Raw genomic sequence first — 19,464 nt, 5'->3', positions numbered from 1 at the left:
TGGTTAGGATAGATATATAGTTACATTCTCTTAATGAATAGAGGGATTTCTTCTAATGGTGTTTGTAAATAGGATATCATGTCCGCATCTTGTATAGCAATTAATCACTAGGAAGAATGTATGCAATGTGCTAATTATTGAAACTGTCCTACCAATTTGGTTTGAAACTGTCTCATTGCTATTTGTTTCTCAATAAAATTATGGAAAAAAGAAGAAGAAGAGCACCAAAATGTGTATGTGAATGAGGTGGGACCTATATACATTATTTGCAAAAGAAAGTGTGGATGGTTGAACTTAGTGGCTGTACAGGTCCCACATGGACACATTTTGGTTCAGCTAGAAGAGAGGGCACACAAAGAATCAAACAGGCCACATAGGAGCTAATATGCCATTGAAATTGCTGAGAGAGGTTTTGGCCTGTGAAAAGGAGCTGGCTTAGGATATTCTTTGGGCCCATTCCCCATTAAAGGACCATCTTCTAAATAGGTGCTCTCTAAAAAAAATCAGTTTATCTCAATCTCATAAAAAAATTAAAGAAGATATGAATAAATAGTTAACTGTTCATGAATTGGGAGACTCAAGATAGTAAAGAGGTCAGTCTTTAAATTGATTTATAATTTAAATTTTAAGAGTTGTTTTTTTTTATAGCTATAGCCAAGGGATTTTAAAGTTTATATGGAAAGGAAAAGAAACTAGAATAGCTAAAACACTTTTGAAAAATAAAAATGAATCCCATGATTCAAATTTCAGATTAAGCTAAAATAGCAGTTAAAATAGTGGGAAATTGGTGAAAGGAATAGATACACACAGATAAGTGGGTCAGAATATAGCATTTAGAAATAGACCAACACAAATGTGAATATTTTATTTTTGGCAAAGATGTTAAACTTTGGGAAAAGTATAGCATTTTCAACAAATAGTGCTAAAACAGTTGTACACCTGTATGCAAAAAAAAAAAAAAAACAAAAAAAAAAAAAAAAAAAGGAACTTTAAACCTCATACTTTATATTTAGAATTAACTTGAAATGGTTTGTACTCTAAATATAAAGTATGAAACTATGAAAGTTCTAGAAGACAACAAGAGATAGATGGAATTTGAGGATAGGCAAAAAGGTATTAGACGTGACACCATGCTCAAGATCTAGAAAAGAAAAAATTACATATAGGACTTGGTCAAAATTAAAACTTTCCCTGTAAGACTGAGCTGTTTTGTTTTGTTTTGTTTTGTTGGTGGAGATTTTGTTTGTCTTTTGAGACAGGCTGTCACTATGAGGTGCATGCTGGGCTCAAACTCGTGGTGATCCTCCTGTCTTAGCTTCCCAAGTGCTGAGATTACAGGCATGCATACTTGCACCTGGCCTTTCTAAGACTGTTATCAGAGTTAAAAAATAACCTTAAACTAGAAAAAAATATTTGTAGATCAGATACTCAAGAAAGGATTTATATCAGAACACAAAAAGAAATATCAAAAGTCAACCAAAAGAAGACTCCTTAATGAAAGAATATACAAAGCCCAAGGACAGTGGTCCACACTTAAAATCCCAACTACTTGGAAGGTTGAGGCAAGAAGATTGCAAGTTTGAGGCTGGCCTGGGAAACTTCGTGAGACCATGTCTCAAAATAAAGATGTAATAATGGGGAGTATCTCAGTGGTAGAGCACCATTGGGTTCAATCCCCAGTATTGCCAACACACACACACACGCGCGCGCACACACACACACACGGGGGTTGGGGGAAGTATCAGATACTTCACGAAAAAGGGATATAAGGTTTGCAAATAATGAAAAGCTGTCACCATCATTGATCACTAAGGAAATACAGGTTACAGTAATGTGTGCTGGGATATAATTATCCTGCTTCATTAGAATAACTGAAGTTAAAAATACCCACAGTTTGCAGTGTTGGTAAGGATGTAGAGCACCTGAAACTCAATTTGCTTACGTTGTCAGCAGGAATTTAAGATAGTATAATCTAGCCATTCTGGGAAACATTTGACATTTCATATAAACATACACTTATCATGTAACCCAGCAATATGATTCCCGAGTTTATCCTAGAGCAATGAAAGCTTTGTTCATATAAAAACTTAACATGTATGTTTATAGTAGTTCTATGTGTTTTTCTTCTTCTTTTTTCTTTTTTTTTTTTTTTTTTTTTGTCTTTTTGAGGCAGGGTCTCGCTATGCAGTTCAGGCTTGCCTTGAGCTCACTTTGTAGCCCAGGCTGGTCTCGAACTCTCAGTGATCTTCCTGCTTCAGCCTCCCAAGTGCTGGGATTACAGGTGTGTGCCACCACACTTGGCTCAATAGTTCTGTTTGTAAATATCAAAAACGAGGAACAACTCAGATGTTCCTCAGCAGAATAGATAAACAGACTGTTAATTTCATGGATTTTGCAATGAAGAGGGGTGAACTCTACTGACACACATAGCAACTTGGGTGAATCTCAGAGGCATCATGTTTTGTGAGAAAGTGGTCTCAAAAAGTTACATACAACAAAATCACATTTATGCCATGTTCTAGAAGACAAAAAGAATGATGGAAACAGATCAGGGCTTGGCAAGGGTTGGAGTAGGGAAAGCTGTGAGTATAAAGGGACAACAGGGACTTTTGCGGGGAGGCTCTTCTTTTCAACAGTACTTTGCACTGAGCCACAGCTCCACCTGACCCCTTGTAATTTTTTATTTTTTTTTATTTAGTGCAGGGTCTACAGGATCTCGCTACACAGATTGGACTCGTAGTGATCCTCCTGTTTTCAGCCTCCCAAGTGCTGGGATTACAGGCACACACCACCACGTCCAGTCTCAATTGCCATCTCAGCGTGCCCTGGGGGAGGTGCCGGCATGGCTTGTGGTTCCTGGGATTGAACCCCAGCACCTGCACTCTGCCTAAGCAGGTGTTTCAGTCTGCTGAGCTATCTGGCTGGCCCTTTTTCCCTTTTAAATTTTGAAACAGGGTCTCACTAAGTTCCCAGGCTGAGCTTGAAGTGCATCTGCCTGTGCTTTCTACAGTGCTGGCAGTACAGACACATGCCACTATACCCAGGCGATCAATTCTATATCTTGATTTTGATAGTAGTCACACAGGTCTATATATGTGTAGAATATAGAAATATACGCCAAAAGAAAAAAAATCATAGTAAGGTAATTTCTTAATTTATAGGAACACAAAAATATATTCTTGTGTATTCTTCTGTCAATTGTGTCTGTTCAGGAAACCCCAGGTGCTTGCTTGCTGTGGCATTTGCATTGTAAATGTATCCTGTCATGTTTTATCCTCCTGCTTCTGAGTCTCCTTGGGTATGGCCTCAGCTGCCTCTTTCCTTTTTAAATTCTCTGTAGATTTTCAACCCATAACTGTCTATAGGCTGCAATCTCAGTCTCTAAATTATACCACTGGATGGGCCCAACAAAGTGCCCACATGCCCCTTGTCAGATTCCAAGTGAGCACAGGTACCCTTGCTCCTAGTGCCAGAAATGTGCCTACACACACACACACACACACACACACACACACACACACTCACTCTGAAGCTGCCCTTAGCCTCCCACATGACTTGACCTGGTCCTGGTCCACGGCTCCCTGCTTGGTTTCATGCCTCATTGGCATTTCAATGAAGGAACTTACTCTTAGAGCTGTAGAAAATCTGAAAGTGGCACTGCCTGAATGCACATCCTAATTGTGGTGCCTGCTCACTCTGCCCAGTGGGAGTTGCAAACAGCCTTTATGAAGTCAGATTTTTCTTGGAACCATTTTCAGGTAGCTATTTTTCTCCTGAGGATTTGTCTTATTAAGCTGTTAGAGTGGACAATGGAGGCACGGAAGTGTCTGGGTGGCACCAGGATGCTCTGTTGGGACGTAGGATCAAGTGCCATAAACATCTTCCTTTATTTCATTGCTTTGGCTCAAACTCCCGGCAGGGTGAGGGTTTGTAGGCAGCTGTTGTGTGCTTGGCTCCAGTTGCTGTGGAAAGGTTATTTCACAAGTAGAAAATCTGTACTCAAGTTAGATACATGTAATTGTAGGTAATGTCCTTTAATTTACTTACATATCCTATGTAGTGTGTAGCCTTTGAGTTTTGTGCTACCCTGGCAGTTTTTATTGATCAACAAAAGACAAAGAGTAACTTTTGATTCTTTCTAAAGGCTAGCAAATTAGAAGATAGATCTACTGAGGATTATTTTGTCGCTAAAGAGAAAACAGCTTTCTGGGGCATCATCCTTCCCTGGGGCACATTTTCTTGCCAACTTTGGGGTTGAACATGATCTAGTTTCTAAAAACAATAAGCAGAAAGCTTTCTTTGTTGTCATACTAAGTATGTATGCCAAAGATAGCCACTGGAAAATTGTCATTTTCAGTTTCTTTTATGCTGAGATTCCTATGGACAGAGATTTACATAAGCAAGCAAGAGAAAGGTAGAGGAAGGCTGTAGAAAGATGAAATCCATTGTCATCCCTAGGCAGAGACTCTTGTGTCTTAGACTCTGTTTTCAAGTCTTGAAGGAGCGTTTTAAAGCACTTGGGTAGCCAGTGTAGCCATTCCTAGATTTTATTCTAACCAGATACTCTCTTGCTGCCAATTCCTTTCATCAAAAGGAAAATCCACTTAGTATCATTCATGTAACAATGTCCTACATACTTAAAACAGTTAAGTTCTGACATTTTTCCCTCAAAAGAAAGGGTTTCCATTCTTTTAATAGTTCTTACCAAAAGTTCCAATTTTGTGAATTCAGACAATTTTCATTTTTTCTTAACTTTTTCACTAAATTTGACTTCTCTTCAAGTTTTGTGCCTCAAATTAAATTACTGTCTGAAAGTACTTATTACTTACCTGCAGTGTGTGAATGTCAAGGGTTTGATCCTCAAAAAGTGTGTGATATGTTATTATTTTTTAGGAGGGAGTTCATTTAGTTGGTTTATGCCAGGAATATGTAATGGCACAATCCTATCCTGTTCTTAATATCAATTTCTTTATTGTGGGATTATCTTTTAGTGACAGGAAGGACAGCATGCTGAGCACTTTTTCCCTTTTGATTAAAATGCCTCCTTACCTAAGCCTGGTTATTCCCCCCACCCCGGTGTCATTAGTCCCCGTAGCAACCTCGTGAAGTGGGGTGGGCAGGTCAGTTTCAGGCAGCAGAGACTCAGAGAAGTTAGAAGGACTTGCTGGGCTTATTTTTTAACCTCTTTATGATTAAAGTTCAGTCTTTGATACCTAATCAATATGAAGTTCTCTTCCCTTCAGAGCCAGTGCCTTCTTTCTAGAACTATCCTGAAATGAAATTCATAGTTAGTGGATTGAATACATACTTTTTTAAAAAACATAATTCTCTTAGGTATAATATAAATGGAAAGTAATCCCTAGTCAAAGAGTATTACAAAATATAAATGTGGAGTTTAGCTAAACTAGGAGATAGGCCAAAACTGTCAGGTAGTTTTTCCTGAACATAGAACCATCATGAATACATGGTCTCCAGATGCAAATGATGCAGGTCTGTTGGGTGTGACAGGACAACACACATGCCACCAGCTGGATATGGTTTTTCAGAGCTGTGAATATAATTGGTAAAGTGCTGATGACAGCCAAGCACAGCAAATCTACGCACGGGGTTACATTCTAGGAAATTCAGAGCAAATTAGATGTGTGCCCCCAAAAGTCTATTTATTTATGAAAAGTTAGGGTCTAGTCTGAGATCATTACAATCCAGTCTTCACCTACATCGTCAGGACAGGCCTTTCTAGTGCAGATAATGGTATGGTGGCAAGCCAGCTCCCAAAATGAAGAAAGCCCTGATCTCTGTGGTAAATGCTCCCCTACTTGCTACCAGTAGATACTAGCTCACAGAGTCCCTGCACATGTAACCATCAGCATAGTAGGAGCCAGCTCCAGGACACCACTAATTCTGTGGGGTATCTAGCACCTCTGCCCCCTGCCTTCTAAACACCATTTGGGTCTCCCAGATCACTGTAGCCACCAAAAGTGTTGCCAAAAGTTTCCGTAATAACCCCATTAGTGGCAGTATTAACTGCCACTAATATCACCAAATTCAACTTTGGTGATATTTCTGGTGTGGCAACCTCACCAAATAGAATCTTTACCTGAGTGGACCTATGTGGGACTCACTCCTAGGCAAGGGCTCTGTGTTCTGTTCTGGCTGCTCCGGGGCGAGGATAACAGCGTTGAGCGGCAGCGCTGTGCCGGTCTGAGCCTGTGGAGCTGGCCTGGCCGTGCTCTGCTGGGTGTTGGGAGGGTTACCAGCGCTCATCCGTCTCAGCCCTGATGAGCTGTGGCAGTCAGGGTCATGGCACCTGCCCCTCCTGTTTCTCTCAGCCTTGATGAGAGTAAGAAATCCCTGTCGGATACAGGACACCTGTACTCCATAGCTGTTCCCTGCTGGAGTTCATTACCACGTTTGTCAACTCATTTCATCACCCGAGAAGTCACCAGAGAGCAGATTCACTGAAGCAAGTCACCTTTCCCCAGAACTGGAGAGGGTGTGCAGTAAGGACCCCAAAGGTGGGGTAGCAAGTGGCTTACATAATTTTGCAATCAGTTCACAGCACTGTGAGAAAATTGAGAGCAAGCTGCAAAAATAGTCCCAAGTACTGCTATGAATGTAGAAGGTAGGCAGTTGGTTTTATTAAAGTAGAACATTTGGTTTAAGACCTATGCTACAAAAGACTAAAAGATCCTTTTCTTTTTTTCCCTCCCTGCCATAGTGTACACTGAACTCTGAAGTGGCTGTGAGAGTGGGTGGAGAGTTCTTCTTTGACCCTCAGCCCACAGATGCCCCCAGAAACCTTGTGTTGATTGCAGGAGGAGTCGGAATTAACCCTCTGCTTTCCATCCTGCGGTACTCGGCAGATCTTCACCGAGAGTGGGCAAACAAAAGAAGTGGATATGAGATAGGAACAATAAAACTATTCTACAGTGCAAAGAACACTAGTGAACTCTTGTTTAAGGTAAGAGCGGGAATATATGTTTTACAGTTTGCTATAAGCAAACTTGTACAATAGCATTATCCACAAAAATGTCTTATCTAGGATCTGATATCTCTGCAAAGGTGCAGACAAAAGGTTTGGCAAGGTTTTATCGTGCTCAAATAAGAATTAACCAACACATCTTAACCCAGGATAAATAAAACTGCTAGTGTTGAGGAGGCTCCAAGTTAAGTGACAAGATAAGGCGGGTTTTGGTGGGGTGGAATCTGGAGGTTAAGTGAACAGAAAGGTCACCGTGACCCTGAGATTCCGCAAAGAGTCAAGAGGCCCACAAGTGGGCTTCTCTGTCCCTGAAGTAGGTGAGATCCAGATAGTTTGGACCCAGCTGGGTAAATGAAACCCCCATCGGTTGCATCTGTTGAGACTAAGTACATTCAGCAGAGAAGGCTTTCACTCAAGACTGCTTAGCAGCTGCAGAAATGAACAAAAGAACAGAAACAGTTAAAAGACACAACTGTGGTCAGTGAAACTGCTGCTTAATTGCCAATGCTTGAGAAAAAGGAAAAAGAAAAAACTCCCGGAGAGTTAGTAATATGCTTGTTAGCATATTCAGATTTCAATTAAAGCCAAATAGCCCTCTGTACTCTGAATGCTTTGGCCTGCTAGGCTGCAAACAATATCTCCCTAAGTAGAGAGTAAGAGTGGCAGACGTGTGCAGAATGGGAGTTGAGGTTCGGCGTCAGTGGTTAATGCACATCTGTTTTGATTTTTTAAAATTGTAGTGTGACCAAATATGTTTGACATTCCAGAAAAATATCCTCAATTTAGTAAGTGAATTTCCTGAGAAGATTGCATGCAGTTTGCACGTCACAAAACAGACTACACAAATCAGTGCAGAACTCAGGCCATATATCACGGGTGAGTCCGCTAAAGATATTTGATTATGTCCAGGCAGTTCCTTGGTGGACATGACAGTTGGTTGGGCACATATGCTTTATTGTTGGGAATTGCTGGCTGGGATTGTTAGTACCAAGGGAACTGGAGATGATTCATCACAGAAAAACAAGGAACTGCTTAGTGGGATTTAATTATCATGCAGAAACTTTCTACTGCCCATATTAAATTTTTTTCACATTTTTTAAGGAGGCCTTTGTGTCATTGCTGTGTTGAGCATACAAAAAATTTATATTTCAACCTTGGCTGAATTGATTGCATTTGCTGGTAATTGTCATTTAAGTTACTCATGGTTTTCCACTTTGAAGGATTTTGTGAAACTTTATTTCTGAAACATTTTTGCTTTTGTTTTGCTGAAAACAATTTTGCATCTCCATCAAAGACCAGTAAGCTAGCTGGTTCTCCCTCTAGAGTGCGTTACGGTTAGCTTGCCAGTTTGCTTGCCATACGTTTAAGAAGCCCCAAGACACACTACACTGCGCTTGATTTACTGCAAATAAACACTGTTGCTGAATTGTGCTTACTCCCGCCTCATTTCAGAATGCAGACCTGTCTGGCTTAATTTGGTGTTTGTTCTGTTTTTGGTAGAAGGAAGAATAACGGAGGAGGAGATAAAAGATCATATTTCAAAGGAGACTTTATTCTATATTTGTGGCCCACCTCCAATGACAGACTTCTTCTCCAAGCAACTAGAAAACAACCATGTTCCCAAGGAACACATTTTTTTTGAGAAGTGGTGGTAGGCTGTTGGCAGAGGCATAAAAGAAGATGTGAGATCCACTTGAGAGAAAAGAGATTTTATATCACTCACTGGTGGCAAGGTGGATTTACCTCTGAGTTTTTGTTATTTTTTTTTTTTAATTGTGAACTAAGTGACTAAAGGATAAAATAAAAACAAGCTAACAGATTCAAAGGATAAACTTTTTGCAGTGTCTTCACTGATGGAAATACTATTTTACTGTATGGGTTTTTTCCATTAGTAACAATTGGACTTGAGGTGCCTTGAGTTGTTCAATGCAGATTTTCTTTTGCCTTTAGGGAAAAAAGTGATATGTGGGTAGGTGTGTGTGTGTGTGTATATATATATATATATATAGAGAGAGAGAGAGAGAGAGCCAAAAAATGTATATATGCAACAGCTTGCTGTACTCATAGATGCCTACAAGCTAATGGCCACCCCTTTGAGTACCTCTTGTAATTGTACAGGTCAAAGGTAAATTGTATTGAACTCATGATTTCTCAAATTTAGTATTAAAATATTTATACAAGTTTTCTTTTCCTGATATATACGTTTTTGGTGGGGCACACTCTCGCTCTCTCTCTCGCTCTCTCTCTCATTTAATCATAGGAAATTTTGGATTTTTGTGTGAATCATAGGACAGTCCACACATCTTGTGTTCAGTGAACTTTAAATATATTCTTAATTTTACTTTTAAAATTCTGTTTTTAATGCCTTTGTTTACTTCTGCCTTATTTGAACCATCAAAGTTGAGTTTAGAAATGGGAAATTATTAGGCAAACTGCAATCGTTGAGGATCAGGCATTGGTAATGCATATCCTCAGTGTGTATCCTGACTGTTTCTTCTCTAATGAAGCCCTTCCTGTGTCTTGGCTGCCTGCTGCCTCACCACGGTAGGAGGTGGCTTCTTGTCTGGGAGAAAGGTGTTGGTGACTGTTGCGTTTCATGTTGAATCCACGCTGGCTGGCTGGCTGGCTGCGGGACTGTGCATAGGACTGATGAAGTGGTGTAAAGCCATTTCCAAATCCCGCTTCTGTGCTTTTTATTTCCTTCCTCTTCGAGTGTTGTGTCAGGCACCGGAAGGTATGCAGTGCCTTATTTTCTGAATGACTGAAAGTCATTACATTTTAGCCCCTCACTAATTCTGGAACTGAGAGCCCAGTCCCCAGGGGTGGATAGAAAGAATGGTAGAGCCTCTTCCCCAAGCTTCTCTGGTGAAACTGATAGAGACCATTTCTTCTCTGTTTAGGTTTTTAAAAATCATAAAGGAGACTATGGGCTGAGTGAGGCCAGGTCCTTCTTTTTGTCACAGTCTGTGGCCCAAGGCTTGGAGAACACTAGAGGATGGAGGGAGCTGGGAGGGAGGACAGACCAGTGTCTGAGTTCACTGTGTGCACGCTGATGAGAGGAGACGGGCTGCCCTTTCTTACCTCTGTTGCTGCAGGAGCTTCTGTACTTAAACACATAATCGATTAATGGGACCTGAATAAGGCTGGCATCACCACGGTAGCCTTTGCCCATTATGAGTTTTGTCAGGCTTTAAACAAAGATGGTTTTGGTCAGCTCTTGTCAACTGCTTAAAGACGGGGATATCCTAAGAAGTGCATGTTGTGTTAAGTTGTAATAGAAAATGACAACCCCATCCAGTACCCTTCAGTGTCTTAGCTGCCCAGGTAATAGTTCCTGATCCAGTTCTGGTTGCTCCTGTCTCTCGGAAATTGCTGGTCACTGTGATGTGTATTGTATAAACCAGTCCCCAGTTGAGAAGCCATTCTGCCTCTATACGTCCTGCTTGCTTATCCCATATAAGCCCTAGACCATCAGACATCGGGGCCTGATATTTTGGGAATGATCCTGATCGATGCCTGTCAACCTAAGTAAATCTGCCTCCAAATCTTGGGTGTCATTTCAGTGTTCTTCTGGCCACAGCAAGGTGATTCCGTTGTGAGTATTCATAGAGTATACTTTACAAACTGAGATGAATATAATGTCTCAAGGTGCTGTCATTTTATGAGACTGCTGTTGTATTATGACCCATCATTGACCAAAACACCATTATTTAGCATATGACTATATTTGATCTCAGACATGGATTCAGTGAGGGGAAGAGAGGAGCTGTCAAGCTGATAGGCATATCGAAGTCCATTCCAGGAAATAATCTCCTGCATTTCACGGGTGAGGGGACTGTGGGAAGCTCTGAGCTGCCACAGATATCCTGACTTCCTGATTGGTTTTAGAGCATTCTGTTTGGGGGCTGGGCTATAGAGCTGGACACTGAGGAAGCCTAGGATACAGTGTGGTGTGCTTCAGGCCTGTGGGGCTGTCAGGGGCTCTTCCAGCTGCTGCAAGTGGCTGGCAGGGGAGAGACCCTGAGATACAGAGAAAGAGCCCAGCAAAGTGTGTGCTAGGAGTGGAGAAGCAGGGCGAATGTCCTCAGTGTGGCATAGGATGGGAGCAGGAGGTACTGCCCTCTGCCTCTGCCTAGCTGGCACCATGCTGTGTGCCTGGCACCATGCTGTGTGCCTGCCATTGTCAGAAAGGCAGGGCCGCCTGTCCTGGGGAGTGCAGCTTGGCCTAGCACCCTGCTGCCCACTCACTGTCACCATCTGTGAACCACTGAGATAAGCCAGGGCATGACCTTTGTCTGCGGTGTGATTCCTTAAAGCTCTGTCACTCCAGTGCTAAGTGCTGAATATCATTTTCTGGTCTGCTGTCCAAGAAAGTCTTACTCTTTACCTGCTGAGCCAGTCCAGATTTCTTTGCTACTCGAATGAACTCCAGCAAGGATGGCTGGCGGTTTGTAGTGCTGCAGTATAGATTAGAGAGAGCCCTTAAGCCAGGCTCCCCAGGTTCAAATCTCAGCTATACTACTTACGAGGTAGATAACTATGAAAAGTCACTTGACTGCTTTATGCCTTATTTAAACTTATACACCTTGGGCAGGGGAGATAGCTCAGCAGTCTAAACCCCTGTTTGGCAAGTATAAGGACCTGAGTTTGATTCCCAGTACTGCATGCTGTGTAGGCCCCAGATCCAGCCGTGGTGGTGCACATTTGTAATCCCAGCACTGGGGAGGCTGAGATAGGAGGATCACTATGAATCTGATCTGCAAAGTGAAATCCTGTAGCAAATAAATTTTTAAAAAATTTAAATTATACATCTGCATCTATGTGCGAAAGGGTTAATTTTGTAGTATATTGTTTATAGGCCTGTTATGGGGATTAAATATGATTATGCATGTAAAATACTAGTACAGTATGCATGAATGTATTGCCATTATTTGCTGCTACTTGTCCTATTCAGGCAGGATTTCAAGAGGCCATATGGTTTAGATTAAATCCACTGACTTAAAACCTTCCTATGAGTAGAGACCCCATCTTGTTTAGCACATACTTGGCATATGGTGGGTATTTATGTTCGGGCCTTCCCAGAGCAGATGAGATGCAGTAAAGGATTTACTAAGGACCCTTTACTGAAGGCCGGTTTGTGAGACTGTTTCTTGTGACCAGAGACTAGGTTAATATGATGCATAAATCTTTCTCAAATTTTAAGTATATGAGCGCCACTATTACTAGAAAAGGGAATAAACCCTTGACCGTCCCCAAATAATTTACCCTCAAAGGGGCAAGAAACACTTTTATCACCAACAGTGTGTCTACAGGTGAGTGTGGAGCCTTGAGACAAGGATGTTCCCCGGGATCCTACTTTAAAAAAAAAAAAAGGAGAAACAAAAACTTCTGAAAAATTCCATGTATGTCACAGTAGAAGAGAAGGCAGAATGAATTGCTGTTGGTCCATCACTCACCTTCAGTTACTGTCAGTGTTCTGCTGTGTTTGTCATATACCTGTAAATTCTTAGTCTAACAAATACATCACTTCACACAATGTCCTCCTCATCATATTCAACAAGTAATAATCCTTAATATCATCTGAGACCCTCTGGGTTGTGTTCTCTGATAGCCTCAAGGTCACATGGCATTAGGTTGATGAGTCTTAAATTTCTGGTACACTCCTAACCCCTACATTTTCTCCCGCCTTGAAGACACTGGCTTCTTTTTCCTATAGTTTTCCACCATTTGAATCCAGCTTAATGTATCCTCAGGGGTCATTTAACGTTACCCTTTACCCTCTTTTATGTATAAACTGATCATTAAGTCTAGAACTTACTTAGGGTCAGAGTCAAGATTCTGGGTGGGGGGCTTCATTATAGGTTGATGCATGTCCTTGTTGGCACGTACATCCTCCACTTTCACTGTCAGAACAGAGCCATGGTTTTGGCTTTTGTCAGCCTCATCCATCCAACATAAAGTTCTCCATCGACCTTTTGCCTGGTTGTTTTATTTTTTTATTTATTTATTTTTTAATTTTTATTTATTTATTTATTTATTTATATTTTTGTGTGTGGCCAGCTCAGCCCACCAGGGGGCGAGGCTGGCTGGCATGTGGTGCTGGGGGATTGAACCGCGGTCCCTGTGCTTTGCTTAGCTTAGCTTGTTCTAAGTTGGTGCTTTAGACCACTGAGCCATCTCACCAGCCTTGCCTGGTTGTTTTAGCAGCCACTGATCACTCCCTGTATCTGTTATTTCATTAAGGATTAATTAGCCATTCCTGTTCCTTGCTGCATGTATTACCTGAGATCTGTTTGAAATGAACATTGCCTTATCAACGTTGATTACTCTGAAATGAGTCTATAGAGCAACAGTGCAGGATCAATTCTAGATTTCTTTCCTCTCACCAATTAAGATGTTATGACATGGTGACTTAGCAATCTCTAAGATCTTTTTAAAAAGATAGTATGAATAGACTCAAAGCTTTTTATAATTTGTTTTCATTCACTGCAGGCAGATTTGTGTTGCTTACCTTGTCTCAGGATGCCCCTGTTGTGTCAGTGGTCCACACTTAAGTCATGGGGTTCATGGCGGTTGGGGCTTATAAGAGATGCTATACTAAACATGTAGGAAAGTGTTTTGAGAATGGACTGGTTAACATGGGAGCTGCTGCTATAACACAAAAGATACATTCTGACTGTCCACTGTTGCCTTGGCAACAAGGTCTTGATTTGGATAAGATAGTGGAAGTAAAAACCTAGAGTGGGCTTCAGAACAACTGGGGATATAATGAGGAAATATGGATACTAATTTCAAGGACAGGGAAGAAAAAAATGGAATAGCTGGAAAAGGAAGTGGGGTCAAGAAAATGGCCATTTATTTACTTTTAGTTTTTAAACTTTTGAAAGAGCTGTGGGACATTTTGTACCAAGCTGTGCAGACAGTGCTCAGGAGGGTTGATTCTGCACACGCAGCTACAAGTGTATGTACAGGCGTGCCCAACAGCACAAATGTGTGCAAGCAGTGACGGGCACGCAATTCAGGGTCATGTGTCTCCGTAGGGTTTTTTTTTTTTTTTTCCTGAATGGAAAACAATTTCCTTCATTCCTGGGTATTGTAGATGATCATATGCCGAAAATTTGACCCGAGATGTGTTATTTCATTTTTATTTTAAATCAGTTCAAAGAACTGTACTGTTCTCTTCTTAGAGAAAACAGTGAGATGTCTTCTCTTTAATATTACCCTTAATATGTACATAAGCGATCAGTCTGGCGATAGCATGCAGAAGTAGCCACGACCCTAAATCACGTTGTGCATTCTAAAATGTTTTGTACTCAGGAGTCCACACTTTATTGGGTATAGATCAGCCTTCTCAATCTGCTGTGTTCCAAATTCTGAAAGCCTTGGAGAATCCCTAAGATTCACCTCGTCCCTGCCATCTCATTCCCGTGCCTGATCTTGCTGTACTAGAGCCCAAGATGTATCTATTTTTTTCTTTTAATTACCTGATAAATATGACCTAAGACTTAAATACTGTGAGAGTATGTACACTAAAATGCTGAGGCCTCCTCGCCTCCCACCCCACTCCCACACCTGGAGGGAACCCTTGTGTATATGGACAGCTTGTGTGCTGTGTATCTCTTTACACACTCAGGTTCTGAATGCATTCCGTAATGTGTTTAACCATATTTGATGGTGGACCTTTAGATTGCAGTTTGGGGCTGTGACACAGGATACTGTAGCAAATAGACTGGTTTGTATCATTTGTATACATGTAATCCTATAGAATGATTAGAAGTATCACATAAGGATCAAAAAGTGACTGTTACTGTCAAATTATCCTGTACCATGCCTAGTCGATTTATATTCTAATCAGGTATAACCATATACATTTCTGGCCAGCATTAGACATCCTCAGTATTAAAATAGTTTGCCCCCTGACTTTTTTAAATTTTTTTTTTCATTTTAATGAGAAAAAAAGATAAAATAGCAATGAAACACTTTCAAAACAGGTTAGTAGGACAGTTATAATAATTAACACATTGCATATTGTTGTCTTCATAGTAGTTATTCAGAGGACAAGATGTAGACATGAAATCTTGTCTAAACTATATTAGTACAAACCTCACTGAACTAAGAGAAAGTAGCTGTCTTTCTATCTTGTATATTTATATATAATCTATTGGATGAAAGATCATTTTTAAAAGTTAACAATTTTCTGATTGTTCCATTGCATTTTTTATTAAAATATTTACGCCTTCTATTTCTTTTGAGAATGATGCATTCATGTGGTATGTCCATCTTACTGATCTGTAACTGTATAGAATGGTAATCTTTTGTTCATTCCATAGTTTACAAATTTTTTTCATAGCCTATTGGTAGTACCTAAATTATTTGTAGTAATTTATACCAGTGGTTTTAAAATTATGTCTGTTTTGCACCAGGCTATCTTTTCCCTTGGTTTCTTTAGATATATCCTCCTCTGATAATTTATAGATCCTTATTAATTTTTATACTTGATGGGAGAATATCTATATCTATATATCTATATATATATATTCTCCAAATATATATATATATATTTGGTGAATATATACAGGGTCTCACTATGCAGCTCGAACTCATAGTGATCCTCCTGTTTCAGCCTCCCCAGTGCTGGGATTACAGGCATGTGCCACCATTCCTGGTTTCAGTGGCCTGCACTGTGGTACCAGGGATTGAACCTGGGTCCTTGTGCTTGGTAGGCAGGTGCTTAGACCATTGATGACTCCAACTTTTTCCACATAATTCTCCAGCTGTCCAGAGTCTACCAGTGATGGGGAGCCTTTTCGAGCTTTCAGTGATGCAAACAGCCTACTGCAGCATGCATGCCATAGGTCTGCACCACTGGTATGCTTTCCCCAAAGACTTCAAGTGCTTTAATAAGTCACATACTAAATTCTCACCAATGTATTTTTCCTCCAAGACTTTCATCTTTGCGGCATAGGTCTACTTTGCTTTGATATGTCTGCTTTGATGTCATGTTCTTTTTTTTTTTTTTTTTTGCGGAACCGGGGATTGAACTCAGGCCCTTGCGCTTGCCAGGGAAGCACTTATTCCACTGAGCCATCTCCCTGGCTGTCATGTTCTTTTAATTACTTTTTAAAAAACATAAATACATATTAGTGGCACACAGCGGAATTCACTGTGATACTTCTGTACATGTAAACAGTGTGAACTAGTCCTATCCATCCTCACTACCCTTCCCAGTTCCTACTAATCACTGTCACACTGTCCACGGGAGAGAACATGGAACAGTTTTCTTTTCTGTGTAGCTTATTTAACATGATGTCCTCCAATTCCATCCATTTTACTGCAAATGCCAGGAGTCAGTTTGGTTTATGGCTGAATAAAATGCCCTTGGACATATTCCATATTTTGTTTATCCATTCATTTACCTGTTGAAGGACCACCTTGGTTGATTATATATTAGCTATTTTGCCTAGTGCTATAATAAACAATGCAGCCATGAAATATCTCTTTTGTATGTTGACTTGATTTCTTTTGGACATACTGTACCCAGAAGTAGAATAGCTACATCATGTGGTAATTCTGTTTATATTTTTGAGGAATCTCCATACTGTTTACCATACTATCTACTAATTCACATTCTTGTGAGCAATAAATTTCTTCTTTCTTCATCCTCACTGGCATTTATTTGTATTTCATAATAACCCTTCTAACTTGAGTGAGATAGTATCTCATCATAGATTTGATTTGTAGTTCCCTGACTTCTAATAACATTGACCAATTTTCTCGTATATTGGCTATTTTAAAATTCAAGTATTTGGGTTAATTATTTTTTCTTTTGACTTCTCTGTAGATTCTAGATTTTAGTTCTGTCAGATGAGTAGCCAGCAAACATATTCTCCCGTTATGTAGGTTGTCTCATCACGCTGTTGCTCTGAAGAAGCTTTTTAGTTTGATTTAATTCCATTTGTTAATTTTTTGTTTCCTATGCGTTTGGTGCCCTAGCCAGAAAATCATTGCCTGCACAGTATCTTGAAGTGTTTACCTATGTTTTCCTCTCATACTTTCCAAGTTTCAGGTCTTAAAATATATTTTGAGTTAAACTTTGTGTAGGGAAAGAGATAGAGGTCGTGTCTGGTGTCTGTATGTGGATGTATCCCAGTTTTCCCCCATGCTACTTGTAGAAGAGGCTGTCATTTTTCCCTGTATGTTTTGGCATGTTTGTTAAGAATCAGTTGACTATAGCTGTGTGAGTTTATTTCTGGGTTCTCTAATCTGTTGCAATGATCTGTATGTCTGTTTTGATGCCAATCCCATGCTGTTGTGGTTACTGTCGCTCAAGAGTATATTTTGAAATTAGTTTTGTGATACCTTCAGGTATGGTATTTTGGCTCAAGATTGTGCTGGGTATTTCAGGTCTTTCATGCTTCTGTATGAAATTTATGATTGTTTTCTCTAGTTCTACGAAGAATGTTACTGATAATTTGATGGGGGTTGCACTGACTGTAGATTGCTTTGGGTAATACAGACATTTTAACAGTATTCTTTCAATCCACAAATATGGGATGTCTTTCCACTTTTTATTGTTGCCTCAAATTTTTTATCACTGTATTGTGGTTTTCGTTATAGAGGTCTTTAGCATCCTTAAGTTATCCCTCCCCAGGTGGGGTGTGTGTGTGTGTGTGTGTGTGTGTGTGTGTGTGTGTGTAAAAGGGGATGTTTTCATTACTTCATTCTAAACAAATTATTGGTGTATAGAAAAGCCACTAATTTCTGTTTGTTGATTGTATTTCCTACATTACTGAATTTATCAGATTGAATAGTGTTTGAAGGAGTCTAGGTTTTCCTGTGTATAGCATCTTATGTGTAAACAGGGATAGTTTGGCTTCCTTTTTTCTACTTGCATGTCTTTTTTTTATTTTTGTTGCCTCTTTTCTCTGGCTAAAATTTCTGGTAATACGGTAAGAGCAGTGTGAGTGGACACCATCATGTTGCTTCTGTTTACCAGAAATGCTTTCAGTTTTTCCCACATTTTTTATGGTGCTAGCTATGGGTTTGTCATATATAGCCTTTATTACATTGATATATGATCCTTTCAGCCTAATTTTTAAAATGTATGTATGCATTTATTTGGTACAGGGTCTTGCTGTGCAGCTCTGACCCATGGTTATCCTCCTGTCTCAGTCTTCCTAGTGCTAGATTACAGGCGTGTGCCAGCACACCCAGTTTTAGTGTTGGCACAGTGTCCCTGGGGCTCTGGGGCCGATGTAGCATGTGGTACTGAGTATCGAAATTGAACCTGTGTCCCTGCGCTTGCCAGGCAGGCGCTTTGACCACCAAGCTAGTTCTCCAGCCCCTTTCTACCTAATTTGATCAGGGCTTTTATTATGAAGAAATGTTGAATTTTATCTAGTGCTTTTTTTGCAGCTGTTAAGAATTCTGTGATTTTTATTCCTGATCTTGTTTCTGTATAGTATTATGTTTATTGATGTGCATATGCTGAACTGTTCTTCCAACTTTGGGGGAAAAAACAACTTCATTGTGTATAATCTTTTTGATGTGTAGTTGAATTCAATTTACTAATATTTTGATAGAGTTCAGCATTTATGTTCTTCAGAGATACTGGTATACTGTCGTTTTTTTATTAGTCTTCTCAGGTTTTGGTACAGTACTGTTGGCTTTGTAATAATTTTGGAGGATTTCCCTCCTTTTTCAATTTTATGAAATAGTCTTAAGAAGGACTGGTATTAGTTCTTATGAGAGTTTGGTAAACTTCAGCTGTGAAGCCATCTGGTCCTGAAATTTTCTTTGCTGAGATTCTGTATTACTGATTCAGTCTTACTGTCTCTTACTGGTCTATTCGGGTTTTTTATTTTTTAATTTTAGTAGATTATATCTAGAAAATAGTGCATTTCTTCTAGATTTTCTGGTTTAACATGTAGTTTTTACAGAGTAATCCCTAATGATTTTTTTGTAATTTCTGTGGCTTCAATTATAATGTTTGTTTTTTCAGCTAATTTTTAAAATGTGATGCTGTCTCCTTATCCCTCCCTCCTTTTGCTACCTAGCTAGCTGCCTATCTACCTAAAGGTTAGTTTTTCTTTTCAAAGAACCAACTCTTGGTTTTATTGATTCTGTTTTGTTTTGTTTTGTTTTTTTAACTTCCATTTATTTCTCCTTGGATCTTTTCTTTCTAGCTATTAATTTTGGGTTCTTGCTTTCTAAGTCTTTCAGATGTGTTATTAGGTTGAGGTTTATTTATTTATTTATTTATTTATTTATTTATTTATTTTTGCGGCACCGGGGATTGAACTCAGGCCACTGTGCTGGCCAGGCAAGCACTTATTCCACTGAGCCATCTCCCCAGCCCGAGATTTTTTTTTAACGCTTGACATTTATGGGCATAAACTTTCCTCTTTGTACTGCTTTTGCTGCATCCCTTTCATTTTGATATGCAATATTCCCATTTGTTAAATTTCCCTTTTGATTTTCCT

The 19,464-nt window shown here is 39.8% G+C and overlaps 1 protein-coding gene across 5 annotated transcripts in view; it reads left to right on the top strand.

Annotated features, from left to right (window-relative positions):
- Oxnad1 (oxidoreductase NAD binding domain containing 1) overlaps window positions 1-8,672 on the top strand; it is a 39,930-nt gene extending 31,258 nt beyond the window's left edge. For all 5 annotated transcript variants that reach the window (XM_023715771.1, XM_004631600.2, XM_023715769.1 and 2 more), the window contains 3 exons: window positions 6,719-6,961; window positions 7,750-7,858; window positions 8,483-8,672. In XM_023715771.1, the coding sequence (XP_023571539.1) occupies window positions 6,719-6,961; window positions 7,750-7,858; window positions 8,483-8,637 (507 nt within the window). In that variant the 3' untranslated portion in view covers window positions 8,638-8,672. The remainder of the gene's footprint in view (window positions 1-6,718; window positions 6,962-7,749; window positions 7,859-8,482) is intronic.
- The last annotated feature ends 10,792 nt before the right edge of the window (window positions 8,673-19,464 follow it).

This window comes from Octodon degus, unplaced genomic scaffold (genome assembly GCF_000260255.1).
Source record: "Octodon degus isolate 3935 unplaced genomic scaffold, OctDeg1.0 scaffold00043, whole genome shotgun sequence".
In the NCBI taxonomy this organism is placed as follows: domain Eukaryota; kingdom Metazoa; phylum Chordata; class Mammalia; order Rodentia; family Octodontidae; genus Octodon; species Octodon degus.
Note: the sequence above shows the minus strand (reverse complement) of the source record. Positions and strands in the feature narration are given on the sequence as shown.